Source organism: Anomaloglossus baeobatrachus, chromosome 4 (assembly GCF_048569485.1).
Source record: "Anomaloglossus baeobatrachus isolate aAnoBae1 chromosome 4, aAnoBae1.hap1, whole genome shotgun sequence".
Classification (NCBI taxonomy): Eukaryota; Metazoa; Chordata; class Amphibia; order Anura; family Aromobatidae; genus Anomaloglossus; species Anomaloglossus baeobatrachus.
This window is the reverse complement of record NC_134356.1, coordinates 78,770,482-78,794,075: the sequence shown is the minus strand read 5'-3', so window position 1 is coordinate 78,794,075 and position 23,594 is coordinate 78,770,482. Positions and strand designations below refer to the sequence as shown.

General features: G+C 45.6%; 1 protein-coding gene across 1 annotated transcript in view; it reads left to right on the top strand.

Annotated features, from left to right (window-relative positions):
* The window catches only part of LOC142301233 (kinesin-like protein KIF27), a 95,658-nt gene that overhangs the window by 47,308 nt on the left and 24,756 nt on the right, over positions 1 to 23,594 (top strand). The window contains exons 10-13 of the mRNA XM_075342255.1: positions 2,834 to 2,961; positions 4,229 to 4,440; positions 16,514 to 16,591; positions 20,673 to 20,823. Coding sequence (XP_075198370.1) covers positions 2,834 to 2,961; positions 4,229 to 4,440; positions 16,514 to 16,591; positions 20,673 to 20,823 — 569 coding nt within the window. The remainder of the gene's footprint in view (positions 1 to 2,833; positions 2,962 to 4,228; positions 4,441 to 16,513; positions 16,592 to 20,672; positions 20,824 to 23,594) is intronic.

The window sequence follows — 23,594 nt, the reverse complement described above, 5'->3', positions numbered from 1 at the left end:
GTGATTGGGTGCAGTGTGACACCTGTCACTCAGCGTGGGGGGCGTGTCTCACTGTAACCAATCATAGGCGCCGGTGGGCGTGGAAAGCAGGGAATACCAGATTGTTTAATGGGCGGCCGGCTTTTTCAAAACAGTAAAAGCCGCCGGAGCAGTGTGAATGCCGTGCAGCGCCGGGGATCGGTGAGTATATGAGAGAGGGGGATAGACTGACATGGACAGAGAGTGAGGGACAGAGATAGTGACCGACTGACAGAGATTAGTGAATGACAGACATTGTGAGGCGCTTCAGAACGCAGCTTTTCAGCTGCGCTCTGAAGCGGACCTTTTTTAAGCTGCGGTGCAGAGCGCACACCTGCGCACATAGCCTCAGACACCAAAATCGTATGAGGGATGTCACACGTTACAATTCACTAGGTTCGTGCAACAAAACGCTCAATTCTAGAGAATGATACGATGTGTTTGCGATCAACGGTTTTGCGTTCAATCCTGATCGCAAGTAGATGTCACACGCAGACACCTCACAAACGATGCCGGATGTACGTCACTTACAACTTGACCCCAACGACGGATTGTGAGATATATTGAAGCGTGTAAAGCGGGCTTTAGAGTCCCTTGTCCAATTACTTTTGGTCCCTTGAAAAAGAGGAGCCTATGCATTACAGAGCTATGATTCCTAAACCCTTTCTCCGATTTGGATGTGAAAACTCTCATATTGCAGCTGGGAGTGTGCACTTTCAGCCCATATTATATACATAATTGTATTTCTGAACATGTTTTTGTAAACAGCTAAAATAACAAAACTTGTGTCACTGTCCAAATATTTCTGGACCTAACTGTGTATATATATATATATATATATATATAATATATATATATATATATAGACCAAAAGTTTGGACACACCTCATTCAAAGAGTTTTCTTCATTTTCAGGACTCAGAAGATTGTAGATTCGCATTGAAGGCATCAAAACTATGAATTAAAACATGTGGAATGAAATACTTAAAGTGTGAAACAACTGAAAATATGTCTTATATTCTAGGTCATTCAAAGTAGCCACCTTTTGCTTTGATTACTGCTTTGCACACTCTTGGCATTCTCTTGATGAGCCTCAAGAGGTAGTCACCGGAAATGATTTTCCAATAGTCTTGAAGGAGTTCCCAGAGATGCTTAACACTTGTTGGCCCTTTTTCCTTCACTCTGTGGTCCAGCTCACCGAAACCCATCTCGATTGGGTTCAGGTCTGGTGACTGTGGAGACCAGGTCATCTGGCGTAGCACCCCATCACTCTCCTTCTTAGTCAAATAGCCCTTACACAGCCTGGAGGTGTGTTTGGGGTCATTGACCTGTTGAAAAATAAATGATGGTCCAACTAAACGCAAACCGAATGGAATGGCACACCGTTGCAAGATGCTGTGGTAGCCATGCTGGTTCTGTATGCCTTCAATTTTGAATAAATCCCCAACAGTGTCACCAGTAAAACACCCGCACACCATCACACCTCCTCCTCCATGCTTCACGGTGGGAACCAGCCATATAGAGTCCATCCGTTCACCTTTTCTACAAAGACACGGTGGCTGGATCCAAAGATCTCAAATTTGGACTCATCAGACCAAAGCACAGATTTCCACTGGTCTAATGTCCATTCCTTGTGTTCTTTAGCACAAACAAGTCTCTTCTGCTTGTTGCCTGTCCTTAGCAGTGGTTTCCTAGCAGCTATTTTACCATGAAGGCCTGCTGCACACAGTCTCCTCTTAATAGTTGTTCTAGAGACGAGAAGGTGTGTCCAAACTGTTGGTCTGCACTGTGTCTGTATATATATATATATATATATATATATATATATATATATGTGTATATATATATATATATATATATATATATATATATGTATGTATGTATATATATGTATGTATGTATATATATATATGTATGTATATATATATATGTATGTATATATATATATATATATATATATATATATATATAAAATGTAGCGGGGTGGGGGTCCCCCAGGACGACAAAGAGGCAGTGACCCAAAACAGTCCAATCCAAACAGCTTTATTGTCCTCGCTGTACAGGTAAAGTCATCCGGAACACAGCCGGGTTATGCACCGTCCATACGGGTCCCCGTCACACAGGCACCCCTTGCCGTAGGAGACGGTCTTACGATACCCCGTTTGGCTGTTCCAGGAGGGTCCACAGACTTATAATCGTTCCACACAGGCCTGAACTTTCCCAGGCTTCCTGCTCTGCAGCTTACAAAACAGACTCTGCCCCACCCAGGCCTTTACAAAGAGCTTTTAAACGAGAACTGTGGCCATGAGCCACCTGCATAACCCGGCCTGGAGGTTACTGGACTGACCACTATATAGGGCTCTAATATGTTTCTGTACACGTTCTGGGAGATACATACCGTCCGTCACATATCAATGGCCCCAGTATCTCACAATATGTATGTATATATATATATATATATATATATATATATATATATATATATAAAAAACAAATTATATAGAATTCATATATTGGGCGTTTTAAGCCGGTGTAATTCCTTTTTTTTGTTTTATACACATAATTATAATGTTTTGTAAATTTCACATCTGAAATAATTTTGAAAAGTATTTCTATTTGAGTTACTCCATGTTATTTGCACACAGGCCTAAAAGGCCCCAGGTATGTGAAAGTGTAGATTTCTATGGTTGCGCGTTCTAGGGTTAATGGGTTTGCTGGTTTGATCTGGCACGAGACGCCATTTTATATGTTTTTTTTATTTTCTCTTTGTACTACCTCTTACAATCAATATGATGATGATCCTTTACTCCCTTTAGAAGCACATGGCCACTGTTACATATCCTAGAAAAAACTGAACGCAATGAGAAATTACTTCCTTTACTTTTGAAAGAAGCTTTGGAGGGAAACAGCTTGACCATTTTACTTACCTGCTTGAATATTGAAGGTAAATTTAGCCAAAGATTTATATCAATGAATAAAAATGTGTGTTTTTCTTAAGTCCCTTTCCTTTTTTGTCTTGTGGTATTAGTTGTCATTACAATGCCAAATTCATAAAAATTGCGACCGCAATTAATAAATTTGGTGCAAAGTTAAAAATGGGCTCTCTTTTTCTTTTAAACTGTTCATAAGACTTTTGGTGCCAAAAGTCTTGAAAATTGTGGCAAAATTTTGCGACTTTTGAAAAACTGGCAATTGATGATTCAGGCAAAAACATTTGCAATTGTTAGATTTTAAAAAAGGCACAAATAGAATAATAAATTGAGTGAAAAAAAAAATAATTGCAAAATATACAATACTAGATTAATAAACAGGGGCAAAGGCAATAATGAATTAGAGCCATAATGATTTTGATAGGTAGATAGATGCACAGTAACATTAACTATCTATGTCACAATGATTATGCGAATAGCAGAAAACCAGGGCTTCTAAGCTGACCCTCAGGCTAGGGGCCTTATACTATCCCTAGTCTCAGGGATACCCCTAAAGGTGGGGATGCCTGAGTCCCCTTCCTGGCCCTGCTCCTGAGCAGCCCTGATCTGATAACCCCCTACCCCAGCGGGGACTGGGACAGGAGTAAGATTAAACCCACAAAAACACAGACAGGGTAAACCAAAACTCTGTCAGACAGCACACTCTCACACAGGTAAAAGACAATAAAAGATAAGGAGGAAAGAAAGAGCAGGGAGGAAACAAGACGATGGGTAATCTCCGCAACCACTCTAGGCAAAAAGCAACACTTTCCAGATGGTCTGTGAGTTTTGGTGTCCCAGACTAACATTCTATAGCTGGCATGGGTAGGAGATTTCATCCAGCCTAAATATGAGAGAAGCAGAAGTGATTGGTTTCCTCCCAATATGTGATCAAAGGATCCTAACAAGCAGGCTACCAGAGATTAACTGTTCCTAGCCTGATTATGACTAAACACACAGCAGGTTGACGCCTGAGTCTGCCTGTGTTGATCAAAGACACCCGAGAAACCATGGGGTGGAGTGTCAGAATATACAAAGTGAACTGAGCCTGATGCTGCCGTGACAACTGACGAAATTTGTTCAAGACTCTACTTGGTCAGTAAACAATTTCATACCATCCAATATACATTCTCTTTAGAGTCCTGACCCTCATTTACCCCTTGTGTACCCCACTAGGGCTGCCCATGAGGCATTTGGGGGAGTGAAAGCTGTGATGGCTATCCTCACATTTTGTTGTTACAGAGCTGTCTGGGAAGGAGATCCTCTCTGCTCTGTCAGTAGCTGATCGTGTCAGAGGAATATCAAAAAAAGTTTCAGCAATGCGCTGGGACCCTGAGGAAACTGCCCGAAAACTTAGAGGACAAATTAAAGACCTGCGATCCCAGCTTCTAAATGATAACACACTGGAGGAAAGTGCAGTCAGACAACTGGCAGAAGCCGTGAAGGAGCTGCAGGTCAGTGACAATGCTGCAATCCCAATTATTATACCTAGAATCACGATTGTCACTGCATTCAGTGCTTGATAATCCTATATCTACTGCTGTGGCCTATTAGGGGCAGTTTCATGTCATGATTACTCACCTCTTGTGATGCATTTTATTTTCATACTTTTTACTAAAACTGGATTATCCTATGCTAGTTTAAAGGCATATCCACAATTAGACAAACATAACTGTTTTCTTTCAGAAACCATGTTGCTCCTGACTATCCCTTGTGTCAGGTATTGAAACTCCTCCCCATTGTAATGAATGGAACTGAGGTGCAGTACCACGTGTAACCGATTAGTCAAAGGTGGCACTGTTTTTGAAAGAGAGAAACCACATTTTTTTCTAATATGGGACAACCCATTTAAACATGGGATGAAGGCACATGCATTTCTGTACTGCTGAAAATGAAATATGTACTAATTTTGAGCTTTTCCACATTTGGGCAATAATATACACCAATATCTGGCGTGTATTAGAAAACATGTTGTTCTGCAGGTGATTTTGAGAGAACATATCCACCCCAAAACTGAACAAGTAAAGTAAAACTTATTAAGTAAAGCTGGGGAGAAAAAAAAATAATTATAACTGACGACGAATGAAAGCTTGCAATCTAACAACCTGCCCCTTGTTCAGCTAGGACCCCTGGTGTGGACAGGTAATTACAACAGAAGAATGCTTGGGAAAAGCCAGCAAGAGTTTCGTTTACACAGAGGAGAATTGCTTCCCAACTGCATACACTTTCTCTCATCAAAGCGCCTTTGCTAAACACTTGGGCACTGGTGATGAGTGATGAATATTGGGGTTCGTATGGATCTGATATTTATGGGAGGCAAATCAAATTTTGGTCACAAGAGGAAGAAAAAGCATATTTTTTCATATATGTGAGGCCCGCCTATGAGCTCCAAATTAATATCAGGCGGATGTTTGACAGTACATATATCATGTTTCCTATCTGTGGAAAGGTAAAATAGTGATAGGAAGTATTGCATTAAAATCTTCCTCCTGGGAACTCCAGGGGAGATAAGTTGGGGATCTCCTAAAATTCTGAAGGGCTGAGCACATCCCATAAATGTCTCCTATATGAGCTAATCAAGGGGAGGTATGTGGTTGTAACTTTAATCTAATAAAAAGCCAAAATCTTTTGTCACTTTTTAGAAGGTACAGCTTGCTGTGGGTTCTGTCCATTTTCTTAAGGAATACCACCCTCTTCTAACCTCTGAAGCCATTGCAGTGGCATCAGGTTTAGTAATTTTCTTTTGTTTATCTTTTTTATTTCTTGCAACTGTATTTATTGTATTGTTTTGTTCCCTTTTCTCAACATCTTTTGTATATTTTTATAAACACTCCCTATTTTCCTGGATGAAATATATAAAATGTAATAGTTTATTTCCTCCAGCTCTATAAACTGCAACCTTAAAGCCATACGCTACCATTAATGGGAATCCAATAGGCTTTTAAAGCAATTGGTAGTGGCAGCTAATAGTTTTTCCTGGGTTATTGTGAAGCTTAGCTTCGACTGTACCGATATATATATATATATATATATATATATATATATATATATATATATATATATATATATATATTCCATGAATTGGAAATTGGAATTGGTTGAATATATACGATACCCTTTCTGTTAGCTCCCCAATAGTTGGTCTGGTAGCGCCTCGTTCATTAATTGTCAGTCAATGGTATATTCTCCTGTCAATTGGAGGCAGCAAAGTGCTGTTCTTGACAATTTTGTGGCAAGTGGTGTTATTATAAAGCATTAGTGATTGAGTGGTTTGAGTTCCTGTCACTAAAACTTGCACATTTTGTGCAAAGTTTTGATTGAACTCAGTGTTTAATTACACCTGGGACATTACTGTATGTGTAGCAGTTACACCTCTTCCCCTCCCTTGTCTTTCTGTTCTATCTTTTATTTGGCAAGTGACTGCTAAGATGACAGGTGCTTATCAGAAGCATGAGAAAGCAGTGCTGATGCGTTTGCGTGAAGAGTGAAGGTCCAAAAAAACCAGAGATGTTGATCTGTACCTTGGTGGAGGATGATACCAGGGACCAGCGCAATGTAGCACCAGAGGCCAGAGTCAGTGGAGCACTAGGAGACCCAGTTATGGATCTGGTTCCAGGACTATCCAATTCAGAAGGAGCCACTAGCGGCCTTAGCTCTCAGAGTGGAACGGACCGTTCCTTGCCATGCATTCTGCAGCAACAGGGAGGATGTGACCCTCAAATGTAGATTCAGCTTTTGCCTCAAGAACGCAAAGCAGAGCGTGTGAGCTTGTAGAGGGGCAGGCCCAAGATGAGTGAGAGGCCACTGAGTGACAGGCTGAGAAAACCAAGGAGGTGGTCCAGGCTGAGAGAGCCAAGCGTCAAGCCAAGCAAGAGTATCAGCTTAAATTAATCCAATTTTAGAACGAGCAATCTACCCCTTGAACAGTGAGTCCAGTAATGTCAACATCTTTAAACCCGGACCCAAGCATTTTGCAGTCATAGCAAAGGACAGGTAGTTGGACATATTTCTGAGGGAATTTGAAAAGATTTGCAGACAGTAACAGTTGCCTGATGATCAGTAGACACGATACTTAATCTCAGGGCTATGAGGCACAGCCCTAGATGTGCTCGTCGCTCTCTCTTAGCAGTGTGCCATTCGTGACTCTTTTCTTTCCCAATCACTTAATTTCCTGGTTGAACTAATAAATAGGGCTGAGCGGACCCGTACTGTAAAAGTCCGGATCCGCACGGTTTTAAAGTTGCCCGGGTGCCGGACCCGGGCCCGGGCTTCTGGGTGTTTAATCAGGATTCGGCACTCGAGAAAATAAAAAAAAATAAAGCAGAAATAAAGAAAATAAGAATGAAGCAAGAGCCTCACACTTACCCAGGCTCTGGCTTGACTGTACGCTGCTCCTGCTGCTTCCCAGTGATGCTCATTTCATATGCATGGCTTTCCCTGCCCACCATCCGGCCTGGTGTCTGAGATTGGTGCAGTCAGACGCGCCCCCAGCCTTTGTGACAGCGTCTGACTGCTTCCGCTCATAGACGCTGTCAGCGGATCATCGCCGGCTCGGCTCATTCTGGGCCTCCTGGTGCACGATTCATGCACCGGGAGGCGCAGACTAAGCAGATGAGGAAACATCGCCGGTGCGGCTCATCGTGGGCCTCCCTGTGCACGATTCATGCACTGGGAAGTGCAGGCTCAGAAGAGGAAGAAACATCGCTGGTGCAGCTCATCCTGGGCCTCCTGGTGCACGATTCATGCACCAGGAGGCACAGGCTGAACAGAGGAGTACACCTCGTGGGCGCTGCTCATTCTGGGCTGCCTGCTTCATGAAGCAGGCCGCATAGGCTGAGCAAAGCAGAACACATCGTGGGCTGCATTTTGAACATGCCCCCCTATCACGTGACAAATTACGCCATACCTGGAAGGAGCACATACATTCTAGCTACTGTACCTTTACTTTTAGTGCACGATCTAGACCCATGTAGCTCCGGAAGTGAATGCACGACCCGGAAGCAGCTTGCCACTATGACACGGAGCGTGGGTGAGTACACCGCATGCGCTCCTATCCCCCTATCCCTTTCACCCACATTTTTAATCCCCGAATTCTGGTTCCCATAGACTTATATGGGTACCAGATTCCGGACCTTATCCGGATTCTTTAAGAAAATGAGCAGGGTTTTTGCGAGTCCCCTCAGCTCTACTAATTGAACAGTTTTTTCAGATGTTTTTCGTAAGAACATTGTGGTTGAGATCATAAAATCTTTGACTTCTGCTTGGTCTGATGAGATCCCTTAGGAGGACATTGTTTCCAGACAAAGGCCATATAGTGCTGTCTCCATGGCAACCTGTTTCAGCCAGAAGGAAAATGACATACAAGTATTGCTTCAGTTCAGATTGCCGACCCACTAGCTGGAGTTAAACAAGCTCTGTATATAAAAGTATGAGCTCGAAAGACTTCTGCATGCTAATTGTATTCCCACTACAATTATTACAGTGCATGTCAAAGAATAACCTAAACATGCCATTACATGGAGCATAGAAGTCATGGGGATATGATTAAATGAACTGTAAAGGCATTCTTAAAAATAGGAAAACATGGCTGCCTTCTTTCAGAAATAGTACACACCTACGTATGGGTTGTTCATGCTATTGCAGCTCAGCTGCTTTGACGCTCTAGAATCCCTTGATCATTGCACAAAAGAGTGCACATATATTCATGAACTAATGGGTTTCCCTTCTAATTGTGAGTCACCATATCTTTCGGGGACTATGGGGTTTAATCCACCCTGTAGACATAGAAATTATTCCGGTTGTTATTAATTCTAGGTCATATGGGGTCAATTTTGATCATTTCTAGATCTACAGGACACTATAGTTACCGAGAGGGGGTTCTATAATTAATGCCTGGGCATTGTGACGCCCTGGCAAAACCAGGGAGTCATAGTTAGGCCCCTGCAGTGAAGTACAAGTTGAGCGGTGCCAGGGTAGGAGCCCTGGTGCCTTGGCTAGGAGGTAGACGGTGACAGTAGAAGACGGGAAGACAGCTTGGTGGAACCGAGGTGGACCGGACCAGGGTTGTAGCCCGCCGGTACTGACACGGGGAACCGTAGCACAAAGGGGGGTACTCGGACCCTGAAGCCAGGAGCCGGAACCTACTGGAACTGGTTAATTAACCGATTGAGGCCAAGACTAGAGGTCCTGTCCCACCCAAAGTCCCTCATAGAAGACAACAGCCCACCGATTAGGGATAAGAGTTCACCGCCAGGGCCCATAGATCCCACGGACCAGCGTCTGCGGGCACGGCTCCTTAGGCCACATCCAGCCGGGAGCGGACTCCTACGTTTCACACTGGGAAGTCATTTTCTGCTAAAAAATGGTGCATGAAAAGGATAGCGACCACCAGCCGAGTGGGGGACCAGAACGCAATCGGCCGCGGCACCGGTCACCATCACCTTAGTTTACCAGAGACTTGTGTGTGTCTCTAACTGTGAGTACACCAGCAGAACCCTGCGGTCGCCATCCCTTGCACGCACCAACCAGGTTCTGGGGCCACCATCCCCACCCACGGAGGGGTTAACAACTTGCTGCACAACATCTCCCCCGGGTGGCCCGTAACAGCAGCAGTGGTGTCTCACCTCACCACACACCGTGGGTGGCGTCACAAACCTATTACGGCCTAGCCCGGACATCTACGTCCCCCATTTTATTTGGCGTGTCAGCGAGACCCCCGGGTCCGGAGACTCCCGAGCCACCACCCCGGAAGGTCCGGATCCGAGCAGCGGCGGCTGCTGGCACGGGTGCAGCACAGGCATCTTTCAGGATCATCAAATACACAAATACTGGTCCTAGCCATTCTATTCATTAATAGTACATGATTAACCCATGATTGATTATTTGGCACTCTTTACAATTATTTTTCCCCTATTATTTTGATTATTTCATATGGATAGCTACACTAAACATGCCCAAACATTTGGCTGTTAGCCAAACACTATCACTCCTTTTTCTCTTACGTTGCTATTCAGTGGTCCCATCAGGACTTCCATCTAAACAACCCGCAAAATGGGTTTCGGATGCATGCGCCGACGTGGCCATTGACTATAATGGTGCAGGTGGAGTCACTGTGTGCTCTGTCGTGCGCCATTTTTGGGAGTAAACGCTTTCTGGAGGCGAATACCCAGACGTAGCAGACTGTGTTTTCAATAGGAAAACCAGAGTAAAGCCCGCTTTACACGCTGCAATGTATCTTACAATGTGTCGGCGGGGTCACGTCGTAAGTGGCGCACATCCGGCATTGTAAGTTACATTGCAGTGTGTGACAGGTACATGCGATTGCGATTGAACGAAAATCCGTTCATCGCATGCACGTCGTTCATTCCTCATGAATTGAACATGAGGTTGTTCAATGTTCCCGAGGCAGCACACATCGCAGTGTGTGACACCCCGGGAACATTGAACAGATCTTACCTGCGTCCTGTGGCTCCAGCTGGCTATGCGGAAGGAAGGAGGTGGGCGGGATGTTTACGTCCCACTCATCTCCGCCCCTCCGCTTCTATTGGCCGGCTGCCGCGTGACGTCGATGTGACGCCGAACGTCCCTCCCACTCCAGGAAGTGGACGTTCGCCGCCCACATCGAGGTCGTATGGAAGGTAAGTATGTGTGACGGGGGTTAGTCGTTTGTGCGGCACGTTCAACAAATTGAACGTGCCGCACATACTATGGGGCCGTTGCAAATCGCATACGATATCGTATGCGAAATTGCAACGTGTAAAGCTGGCTTTAGCTGCTTGCACAATTCTCTTAGGTTGTTTTTTTTCCTTAGAAACAACAAAAGGTTTGGTGGGTATTGAGGGGCTTACTTCTACTGTAGATCACAATATTGGCTGACATACACCCTAGATAACTGTCAGCCAACATCTATCTCTACAAACTTTCCCATACATATTACAGTTCATATGGTTCTACATGGAGAGAGTGGAGCTGCGCTGTTGACAGACTAAACAACAAAACAAAAAATGGGTGAAAAATTAAAACGATCAGGTCTTTATGTCTCTTGAGAAACTTTCAGAGGAAAGTCCGGAGGCCCCCATACATTTTAGATGACATGCTAGTTCATTGACTTATATCTATTGTGTATGTCATCCTGTAGAAAAAGACATGAATCGCACATCAAAAAAAACATACTTTGATCTAATGCCGCCAGGCAAACATTTATATATCTGAACATGAGGTTCTTGATTTAACATTGTGATCAGACTGAATGAAGCCACTGCCACGTCACAGCAAACCTATGAGTGGGTCCTTAACTTATTTGAAGCCTTAGGGTGCTTTCACACATCCGGATCCGGTTTGTGACTGATGCGTCGCAGATTGTGGCAAAACTGATGGGACGGACCCGTTAAAAAACTGATCTGTTGTAGCAGTGGCCACGGGTAACCTGTGTGATGTCACTGCTGACAGCTTGACTCACTTCAGTTCCTCCGTGGAGTTCACAGAGAGCAGCAGTGTTCTCCTGTCAGCTTCCGATGTAGCAGAGCTGGAAGCGTCGTGGGACCTCGTGTGGATTACGTCGGACCTGGAGAGGTATTTGGGGATTGATAAAGTGGTGAAAGAGGGTGTTCTTTATTTGGTATAAAAGAAAAAAAGATTTTTCAGATGTATGTGTTTATTTTCTTTAATTTACAGGTTAATCATGGGGGGTGTCTCAGACGCCTGCCATGATTAACCTAGCACTTAGTGGCAGCTATGGGCTGCCATTAACTCCTTGTTACCCAGATTGCCAACACACCAGAGCAATGCGGGAAGAGCTAGGTAAGGTCCCGGGACTATCGCATCTAATGGATGTGTGGAGCCCCGCATTACCTTGTGATGCAGGACGCCGCAGGGTCTCCACGGGCTTGGAAATCTTCTGGTCACAGGTAGGTTACCTTCAATGGGGGATTCGTGACGCCACTCTCTGTATTTGCGGTCAGGGGTGACCGCCACTGCAGTTTAGGGGACGCCTGGGGCTGATGTTAGATGCAGTCAGATGTTGTAGCCTCCCGAGAGTGAGGCTGGCCCCAGGGCCCAGTGTAAGTGTGTAGTACCACAGGTCGCAGAAGAACTCACACACAAGCAGCAATGTCTTTCAGGGTTTTTACTCACTTTCAGATGGTAGCTGTGAGTCAACCCGGGCGATGCTATGATGAACCAGGAGGAACCAGGTATCCCTTCGGCTGACGTAGGGGTAACTGGTGACTCGCCTTCCTAGCCCTTCTTGTTTTGAGGTGACCCACGACCTGAAGTCTTGCTGGGATCACCCAGGGAAGTCGCATACGCCGTTCTCCCCTTTCTAGCCCATTTGCGGGCAGTGTGGACCGAGTAATTCTGGCTGCTTGCCTTCTGTCACTTATGGGCCCCCTCGTTGCTGCTGTAGCTGCGGACTCTGTGTAGTTTGGTGAGGCGCATAAAGTGCCCTCACCAGCAGGTTTGGCAGGCCAACTGAATGGGCCCCTGCTCTGGGGACCTGTAACCCCGTGCGGGCTGGGTTTACTGACAGTCCCCTTACTCAGCCACCTCTACGCCAGGTGGATTTCAGGCAGCACTGAACAGTAGCCCTTCTCCCCCGCCAGCAGCCACGAACGGTGCAGTATCTGGAAGGGCCCTGCTCCACTGCTCTGCCCTCCAGATGCGACTCCTCCACCTCCTGCTCCTTCGGCTGCCTCTGCACACTTCCCTCGTTCTCAGTGACACCACCCACCACTAGCTGGAAGGTGAGGGCCACGCCCCCTCCCTGAGTCTGCTCAGGGGTCCCCTCTAGCTGTGTGTGTGTTCTGGTTACTAAGTGTTCCGTGTGTCCACACACTAGTCAGCCTCTGTGATTACCTTTATTATACTGAGCCAGTGAAACGCCCACGCCGGGGCTTGCAGGGCTCGCACGGTCACCGGGCCGGTGGTATTCGGGGTCAGGCTGTGAGTGGCCCGACCCGGCTTCCGTGACCCCCGGCATGTTTCAATAAAAAGGAAAGTCCGACCGTCAGTCCGGTGTTACAAGGGGGACGGAAGGAGGGTAACGGGGTCCCTGGGGGGGGCTTGCCATCGTTTTCCCCCAGGAAACGGGACGGGGACGGGGGATGCTTGCAGCGCCACCCGTGGTTTGCGGCCAGGTGTTCAGCCGCCGCTGCGCGGTCTCTCTCCGGGGCAGGTGTTACGGGCAGCCGGATGGAATCGCTCCCCACGGGTGGAGCGGGGGAGCCCCGGGAGGTTAATGAGACCCAGGGCAACAGTCCTCAGGGACACCGGGGGCACAGTGTGGCTGCATTACTCACAGCAGTCACGGTGTGCGGTTCCAGTTGTTCTTTATTTAAAGTCCGTTTCACATCGCACCCGGGTGCTGGTCCTCGCCGCCTGTAGCCTTTGGTCGCTCCCGGGCAGGTAGGAGGAAGGGGTGTCCGGTGAGGTGTTCTGGGGGTCTCTCCCTTTCGGTGCATTAGTGCCGTCCCCGTGGCATAGAGCATCTTGGGAACTCGCCGCCTGTCTGTCTCTCTCATCCCCGGTAGCGGACCAACACAACCACCACCGGATACAACTTTCTCCAGGGAACCCCAGTCTTCAGCTCCATTCCCCTCCTCTAGGTGTTATCAGCCCTGGTCTCGTGGCATCTCCTCAACAGGAGCTGTTCTCTGGACGTCTGCACTCCCTTGCAGCCTCTGACGTTCTGCTTGAAACTTCTTTGTGCTCTGCACTAAACTCACTCCTATTCAGGCCCCCCTCCCCTTGGTTGTCATGGGGACCTGCCTGTGTCCAGCCACCTGCTCATTAAGGAGACAGGATGAGTCATGGACTCAGAACAAGCTTCATGCTGCAAATGCTGTTAACTCCTTCCTGCCAGTGTGATGTTAGTGTGTGTTGTGGGGACCCTTCTTCCTCCTACCCGGGAAAAATGGGGTAACATTTAATACCCTGTAACGACCAGTTTACAGGGGCGTTACACCAGCATGGGTGCAGTACTCAGTGGTGCCTGACCAGGTCAGGGGCGCCACAGATGCAGCATTTCCAGGCGGCTGCTGGTTGATAATTTTTAGGCTGGGCGGCTCCCCATAATGTGGGGCTCCCTATTCTGAGAATACCAGCCCTCAGCTGTGTGGCTTTACCTTGACTAGTATCAAAATTGGGGGGACCACACGCCGGTTTCGTTTATTTATTTTCCTGCAAGATATAGACCCGCCCACCGGGAGCTGTGATTGGTTGCAGTGAAGCAGCTGTCACTCAGCGTGGGGGCTCGTTTGACTGCAACCAATCATACTTGTAAAAAGATCCCGGCACTCAGAGGAAAAAATTCAAAACAGGATTGTAATGAAACTTATGTTTATTAATGTAACGTTTCGGCTATTTGCCTTCATCAAAAAACTATTTGATATGAAGAAAAGCAAAGTATATTCATATGTAGAGGACATCAATGAACATTCTCGATGCAGAGATAGAGGGTATAGTGAAATCCTATGGATGATAAGGTGTAATACCGCTATGCAGAAGGCTGTGCCAGAGGTGATCATCACACTTCACCGCTGATCACCTTTGGCACAGCCTTCTGCATAGCGGTATTACACCTTATCATCCATAGGATTTCACTATACCCTCTTTATCTCTGCATCGAGAATGTTCATTGATGTCCTCTACATATGAATATACCTTGCTTTTCTTCGTATCAAATAGTTTTTAGATGAAGGCAAATAGCCGAAACGTTACATTAATAAACATAAGTTTCATTACAATCCTGTTGTTTTGAATTTTTTACTCTGAGTGTCGGGATCTTTTTACAAGTATGGCCTCTTTTTCCCTGAGCACCCCTCAGTGAGCCAGACCATCTTTTGGACTTGCAACCAATCATAGGCACCGGTGGGCGGGGGGAAGCAGTGAATATGAGATGGAATAATGAGCGGCCGGCATTTTCAAAAGCTGGAGAAGCCACCGGAGCAGTGTGACAGCTGTGCAGCGCCGCGCCAGTGATTGGTAAGTATGAGAGAGTGGGTGAAAGGGAGAGACTGACATCGACAGAGAGAAACCGACAGACAGAGAGAGAGAGAGAGATCCACCGAACAACAGAGAGAGACCAGAAATGAACTTACATCTCATCTGAGCATGCTCAGTTAAAAAAAACGGATCCGTCGGTGGAATGCATTTTTTGCCGCATTATGATGGATCTGGCGCCGATAGACTTTCATTATATAACATGCCACACAGCGCCGGAATTTGGGGCGGTGTGGTTATTTGCCTGAGACAAAAAAACGTCCCAGTGTGCATCCTTTCCGGCAGCCAGACCAGAAAATTTCGCCGGATGAAACACAAGGCCATGCGGCACAATCCGGCACTAACACAAGACTATATCCAGAAATTGCCGGATTGTGCCTGACGGCGAAAACCGGATGTGTCAAAGCACCCTTAAAGGTGCGATGCCTCGTGCCAACTACCGCCGCAGCAACAGGGCACCAGCACAGTAGGCGACTTGGGGCCTCACAACACCCATGCTGCAAGGCTGAGCCCCATGACTCCAGGCCACACTGCCCCACTGACAAAAACCACATCAATGGCCACCACTCAGCAATGAAAAAACAATTCTAAAAAGGAAGAAAGCAAATGAAGAGGAAATGAGTGTAGAATAGAAGCTATGCTGATATATGATCTATGAATATAGCAGCATTCTGGACACACAAAGCCCTCACATTCAGCCTATATTATTGGGAGAGACACTCCCACAAGGTAAAAATCTGACACCTCTTTCAAACAGGAGACAGTAGGTGGGGTGTTGGTTGGGCAGCAGCTTCGGCACGGTGGTGAGACAGCGGCTTCGGCACGGTGGTGAGGCAGCGGCTTCGGCGCGGTGGTGAGGCAGCGGCTTCGGCGCGGTGGTGAGGCAGCAGCTGCGGCGCGGTGGTGAAGCAGCAGCTCCGGCACGGTGGTGAAGCAGCAGCTTCGGCACGGTGGTGAGGCAGCAGCTTCGGCACGGTGGTGAGGCAGCAGCTTCGGCACGGTGGTGAGGCAGCGAGGTCATTGGAGATTATATGCATTTCTGAACAGATGAGTTTGTATTATTATATGAGTATTATTTACTGGTTAAGCCTTTAGCATTAATCCAACAGGTTATTTAGTATGAACATAATTGAATTTGAACAGTAAATAATGAACAAATTCACTTAACCTGCACAATATAAAAAAAGTCTTTAAATTACATAGTAATGTATGCAAATAAATATATCTACAAAGAAAACTGTATACAAAGACAATCCTGTCCACTTCTCCTCCTCTGTCCTACTGTTTTTTGCAACAATGACTTAAAATATAATTTTCAATCAGTATGATCTGCTACTACATGGCAGTAGGATTTGTTGACCGCAGACTGGCTGATAATACAGTTGTTTCTTTACGAGCTTCAATTCCCCATGAACTAAGCCTGCAGTACAGATTATTGTTGCAATAACTCACTTGTATCTTGGTCTCAGCCAAACAAAATTTCTGTAAAATGCAAGTAAAAATACATTTTATCTGTTTTCTGCCACACAGATGGTGAAGAAACAAAGTTGGAAAGAAAAGAGAGAAGTATCACGACAACTTGGAGAAAAGAAAAGGTGCCATCATGAGGTGAGAAGAAACAATTTGTCTTATATTCCACATTTCTGTCTTGATTCTTTATCATTGGCAATGTATATGATAAACTTAGGGAAGGCAACACTAGAGTAAAGCCTGCTTTACACGGGGCGACCGATTGTGCGATTTTACAATCGATCGTACCCGCCCCCGTCGTTTGTGCGTCACGGGCAAATCGCTGCCCGTGTCGCACAAAGTCGTGAAAACCCCGTCACACGCACTTACCTGCTGAGCGACCTCACTGTGGGTGGCGAACGTCCACTTCCTGAATGGGGAGGGACGTTCGGCGTCACAGCGAAGTAACACAGCCGCCGGCCAATAGAAGCGGAGGGGCGGAGATGAGCGGGATGTAAACATCTCGTCCACCTCCTTCCTTCCGCATAGCCGGTGGGAGCCGTGGGACACAGGTAAGCAGAGTTCATCGCTCCCGGGGTGTCACATGGAGCGACGTGTGCTGCCACAGGAACGATGAACAACAGGCACAAGTAAAAATAAACGATATTATGAAACTGAGCGACGAGTACACGACTCACGATTTGTGAGCGATACTGCGTCGCTCAGAGGTTTCACACGAGACGACGTCGTGTATGATGCCGGATGTGCGTCACGAAAACAGTGACCCCGACGATGCATCGCACGATCCGTCGTCTCATGTAAAGCACCCTTTAGACGAAAATAATTCATGGAGAGGTGAACTATAGTTAATGAATTAAAAACATCTTGAAAGTCCCGTGTGCCTCCAGCAGAAGTGTTACTCCAATCAGGGACTGGAGTAATTTACTTCACTAAGGTGGCATAAAATGTGATGTCAAGGTCAACCTTCAAGTTGTACTAATATTTTGTGAAGTTTCAAGGTCTTTTACGCCTGAAAACAGGTCAAAATATCTTGATGAATCAGGTCGTTAGTGTCTTAGATTAATAGCAAAAAGATCTAGGAGCAGCTTAAGATTTCCACTTAAAACGTCAATGAAAACCTTATTAAAGGGATTTTCTCTAGAAGGGGAGTTCCCAGTTTTTTTTTCACACAACATAACTGCAATGAGGAGCAGATTGAATAGAGCGGCAGTCCAGTATGCACCCCTTCACTTTTTGGGGGCTTATGGAAATTGTAGAACATTATGCTCAGCTGTCTCCATCAGTTCCATGGACTCAAATATTAGGAGCTGGCTGCATGCTCCACTGCTGATTCGTTCAAATACCTTGGTACTACATGACTGTTCTAGTGCCCATTCCCAGCAATTGTACCTTTATAAACTCTCTTGTGGGTACTTGAGTAATGTAATTTTTGGGAAAATCCTTTAAAAGGGAGTTGTGACTAGGGTTATGTTTCTCAACTGAGAGAAGCACGAACTATGGACCAAGAACCTGACTCTAGCTGTGTGCGAGACTGACTGGGCTTCTTGCTGTAGTTTTGATTTATAAAAAACCTTTTATCTGCTGCAGCTCTGCTAGTCCTCTTAGTAATGATCTCTTTTTAACATAAAGGGAACCTGTCACCACGTTTTTGGCGTATAAGCTGCGGCCACCACCACCGGCCTCTTATAGACAGCATTCTAACATGCTGTATATAACAGCCCAGGCCACTGTGAGAACATAAAAAACACTTTATAATACTTACCTAACGGTCGCTCGGTTGGCCAGATGGGCGTCTCCGGTGCTGGCGCTGCCTCTTTCGGCCGTCTTCGTCCTCCTTCTCTAGCCCCGGTGCGTGACGAGTCCGACGTCATACACACTCGCCGGCATTCAGGTCCTGCGCAGGCGCACTTTGATCTGCCTGAGCAGGGCAGATCAAAGTATTGTAGTGCGCCTGCGCAGGACCGGCGAGTGTGTATGACGTAGGACGCGTCAGGTTCCCTTTAATGCTACCACTGATTGACCGTTTTCCTATTACAGTGTGCATAAGTACAAAACTACAAAACTGCCATGACTAGGGGGCAATAATAGCCAGAGCATATGTGTGTGTCTGTATATACTGTATACAGTCATATGAAAAAGCTTGGGCACCCCTATTAATGTTAACCTTTTTTCTTTATAACAATTTGGGTTTTTGCAACAGCTATTTCAGTTTCATATATCTAATAACTGATGGACTGAGTAATATTTCTGGATTGAAATGAGGTGTATTGTACTAACAGAAAATGTGCAATCCGCATTTAAACAAAATTTGACCAGTGCAAAAGTATGGGCACCCTTATCAATTTCTTGATTTGAACACTCCTAACTGCTTTTTACTGACTTACTAAAGCACTAAATTGGTTTTGTAACCTCATTGAGCTTTGAACTTCATAGGCAGGTGTATCCAATCATGAGAAAAGGTATTTAAGGTGGCCACTTGCAAGTTGTTCTCCTATTTCAATCTCCTATGAAGAGTGGCATCATGGGCTCCTCAAAACAACTCTCAAATGATCTGAAAACAAAGATTATTCAACATAGTTGTTCAGGGGAAGGATACAAAAAGTTGTCTCAGAGATTTAAACTGTCAGTTTCCACTGTGAGGAACATAGTAAAGAAATGGAAGAACGCAGGTACAGTTCTTGTTAAGCCCAGAAGTGGCAGGCCAAGAAAAATATCAGAAAGGCAGAGAAGAAGAATGGTGAGAACAGTCAAGGACAATCCACAGACCACCTCCAAAGACCTGCAGCATCATCTAGCTGCAGATGGTGTCAATGTGTATCGGTCAACAATACAGCGCACGTTGCACAAGAAGAAGCTGTATGGGAGAGTGATGCGAAAGAAGCCGTTTCTGCAAGCACGCCACAAACAGAGTCAACTGAGGTATGCAAAAGCACATTTGGACAAGCCAAGTACATTTTGGAAGAAGGTCCTGTGGACTGATGAAACAAAGATTGAGTTGTTTGGTCATACAAAAAGGCGTTATGCATGGAGGCAAAAAAACACGGCATTCCAAGAAAAGCACTTGATACCCACAGTAAAATTTGGTGGAGGTTCCATCATGCTTTGGGGCTGTGTGGCCAATGCCGGCACTGGGAATCTTGTTAAAGTTGAGGGTCGCATGGATTCAACTAACTATCAGCAGATTCTTGACAATAATGTGCAATAATCAGTGACGAAGTTGAAGTTACGCAGGGGATGGATATTTCAGCAAGACAATGATCCAAAACACCACTCCAAATCTACTCAGGCATTCATGCAGAGGAACAATTACAATGTTCTGGAATGGCCATCCCAGTCCCCAGACCTGAATATCATTGAAAATGTGTGGGATGATGTGAAGCGGCTGTCCATGCTCGGCGACCATCAAACTTAACTAAACTGGAATTGTTTTGTAAACAGGAATGGTCAAATATACCTTCATCCAGGATCCAGGAACTCATTAAAAGCTACAGGAAGCGACTAGAGGCTGTTATTTTTGCAAAAGGAGGATCTACAAAATATTAATGTCACTTTTATGTTGAGGTGCCCATACTTTTGCACCGGTCAAATTTTGTTTAAATGCGGATTGCACATTTTCTGTTAGTACAATAAACCTCATTTCAATCCAGAAATATTACTCAGTCCATCAGTTATTAGATATATGAAACTGAAATAGCTGTTGCAAAAACCCAAAGTGTTATAAAGAAAAAAGGTTAACATTAATAGGGGTGCCCAAACTTTTTCATATGACTGTATATATATATTGGACTATCTATCATGAGCTCATCATTGAGAGGACTGTCAGAGCTGCAGCAGATGAAACAGTGATTTTATTGAAACTACGGCAATAAGCCCTGTAAGGGACACACACTGGAGTCCGGGTCTCTGCATAATGCTGATAGATGGGTCAGCAAAACCCTGGTGACAGATTATGTTTAACTGTTGTTATTTACTTTTTCTTTCCTGACCATTTCTCCAAGACAAAATAACACAATGTCTCAGATGTTGTTCTTCATTTTAGTCTAAGCTGCATCCCCCTACTTCCTATGTAGGTACATGTTTAACTTCTATAGTGTATATGTCCATGTGTTCCAGCTCACGGCTCACAGAAGATACCATGAGTCTTTCATCCTGTGTTGGTGTAATGATATATACTAGACAGTTATATACCTTCTTACAGATCTTTATATTTTTGGTTTAGGAATGCCAGAACTGTCAGTGTTATCGATTATCAGATATTTCAGAACCTGTCACTGCTGATCCTTCTCCCCACCAGCGACTTGTCAATCTGATTTACCAGAGTAGACAGCAACAACTTAATGAGAACTGGGAAGAAAATGGCAAAGATAAAGGTACCATATGTCATATCTCTTCCAGGGCCTGCTTCTGTGATGTCACCATATTCCTCTTGCTAGCGGTGCTGGTGTTGGTGAACCTGTAGTGCCGTCCAGTCTGGCAGTACGGGTGTGTGTGTAGTCGGGTAATGAACTTCCTACTTGGCAAAATGGACAGCACCACACCCTATTAATACTCTCAGCTTCTTTTTATATTTTAAATATTTTATTATTTTTCATGAAAAACAGAACAGGTCACAACACGTAATTACATCTTACATACCACATTGAGAATATAGGGACCACAAAGTCCAACCAAAAAAAAAAAAGTGTTTCTCTTATACTTCGTTGTGACAATTATCAGGTGTATCAAATACAGAAAATCCTTATGCAAGAAACCTCCCCCCCCCCCACAAAGGAAACTTATTACAAGAGAAAAACTTCTAATAGAGAAAGTATCACAGAGTGAGAGGAAGAAGGAAGGAAGGGAGAGCAAAGAGGAAGAAACCATGCGGCCACCACCTGCCAACCATGTCCATATGGGAAGACGGAGAGTGTCTTACAAAAGTGAAGTTATGTCTTAGGCTAGCTTCACATTTCCTTTGTTTTGCATCAGTCACAATCCGCCGCTCTGATAAACAATGCAATCCGTTTGGCGGATTCCGTTGTTTCCCATAGACTTATATGAGCGGCGGATTGTGACTGATGCCCTTGCGTTGCATCCTCCGCCCGACTGATCAGTCGTGGAACGACTGACCGTTGGGTGGCAGGAACGCAGAGTGTAATGTTTTTTGAGCAGCGGAATCCTTAGGATTTCGCTGCGCATGCTCTCTCGGCGGCTGAACGATCAGCTGATCACCCAGCAGCCGCCTTCTGTGAACGATCAGCTGATCACCCGGCAGCCGGCTAATGAGAGCGATCAGCTGATCACCCGGCGGCCAGCTGCTTTGAGCGATCAGCTGATCAACTGGCGGCCAGCTGCTGTGAGCATTCAGCTGATCACCCGGTGGCCAGTTGCTGTGAGCGATCAGCTGATCACCCGGTGGCCAGTTGCTGTGAGCGATCAGCTGATCACCCGGTGGCCAGCTGCAGTGAACGATCAGCTGATCACCCGGCGGCCGGCTTCTGTGAGCGATCAGCTGATCGTTCTCTCGCTCTCGTTTTACAACGGAATCCGCTTTCTAATTACAATTATTGTCATCTGCTGTACAACGCATCAGTCACAAGCATCAAGCAATGCATGTGACTGATGCAAAACAACGGAAATGTGAACCTAGCCTTAGGTTCAAGCTAGACCCCTCCAAATAGGATTCCCAATAAAACCATTTTGTGATCACAGACTCCACATCCTCCCGCAATTGGGCCAGTACCCTCTCCATCCGATAGACCGCATTCACCTCGTCGATCCACTCCTCCAAGGTTGGAGAGTCTGCGGTCTTCCAGTGGCGAGGAATAACGGTCTTGGCGGCCTGCAGAAGGTGTCGCAACACAGATTTTTTGTAAGCTTTTTGGTACATTGAAAACATGTACAGCAAGACCGCCTCAGGTCGTGTCAGCAACACAGTCCCGGAAACCTCCCGTACCACTTACAGTACTTCAGCTTCTTTTTAGAAGCTGCCAGATATCGTTGTACTTTCCTGGTGCACACACCCCTAGTCCACACATATTTTCCACCCCTCATTTTTAGTGGATTTTTCTCTAACTTTAGCTTGTTTACTGACCATTCTCTTGTATGATGTTTTCGGACCTTTTCTATCCTTCTGGTTTTGATCTAGCTAACTGATCATTTCTGCCAGCCTGCAACACCAAATATCAGCCGACCCCTGTTTAAGACCAGATCCCTGTACAAGGGTTATAGGGTGGAGGCCAGTGCAACCCAGGCATCTGGTAAATGGAGTGGCTAGCCCCAAGTCTGCTCTTGGTAGCCATTTTTGGAGCTGTCAGGCAACTACAAACAGTGCCCATATTATACAATGCAACGTTGCGTTCCTTACAATACAATCCAGACTTAGCCTGCCAATTTCTATTATCTGTGCATGGGAGGACACCTCCAATAAACTATTATTTCTCTATACGTTTGCACAATTGAACACACAGAGGAAGCATACATCTTTAATGGTCAATGGTGTGTAGCTAATACACTTCAATATTGAATATTTTATTGTACAGAAGAGACACATCGGAGGTATGATTGATTAACCCTATCACAACAACACCTCCCCACAAAAAAAAAAGTCACTCCTTGTCACACAGAAATTTTCAGAAACTTTGCCAATTGCCATGGCAGCATCAGATTCTGTTCAGACTACAGATTCTGACACTAGGCCTGATAACTCCTCTGGTGTCTGTGATCTACGCAGGCAGACTAGGGCATCAACAGGCTAAGTGCAAATTCAGAGGCTGGCTAGCAGGAGTTAATCTCTGCTAGTCTGTTTATTAGTCTCCTTTGATCATCTGCTGTGGGAAGCCAGTCACATCTGCTCTCCTATATAAGCTGGCTAGATCCTTCCACCTATATCAGCTGTAAATTATTTTAGTTGGTCTTGGGAGGTTTAGTGATCCAGACTATCTGGTGTCACACCTGTTGCTTTGTGTGGTTGTGGAGTTAACCCTCATTGCCTTTTTTTTTATACCCTCCTGCTCTTATTTTTCTCCTGAGTCTCTCTTTGTCTATTCCTGTGTGTATGTGTAGTGTGTCAGTGTTTTGTTTTCTCCTTGTATGTCCTTATCTGTTTACCATCTCACTCTTGCCCCGTCCCTCCCTAAGGGGAGGGGGATACCAGAGTAGT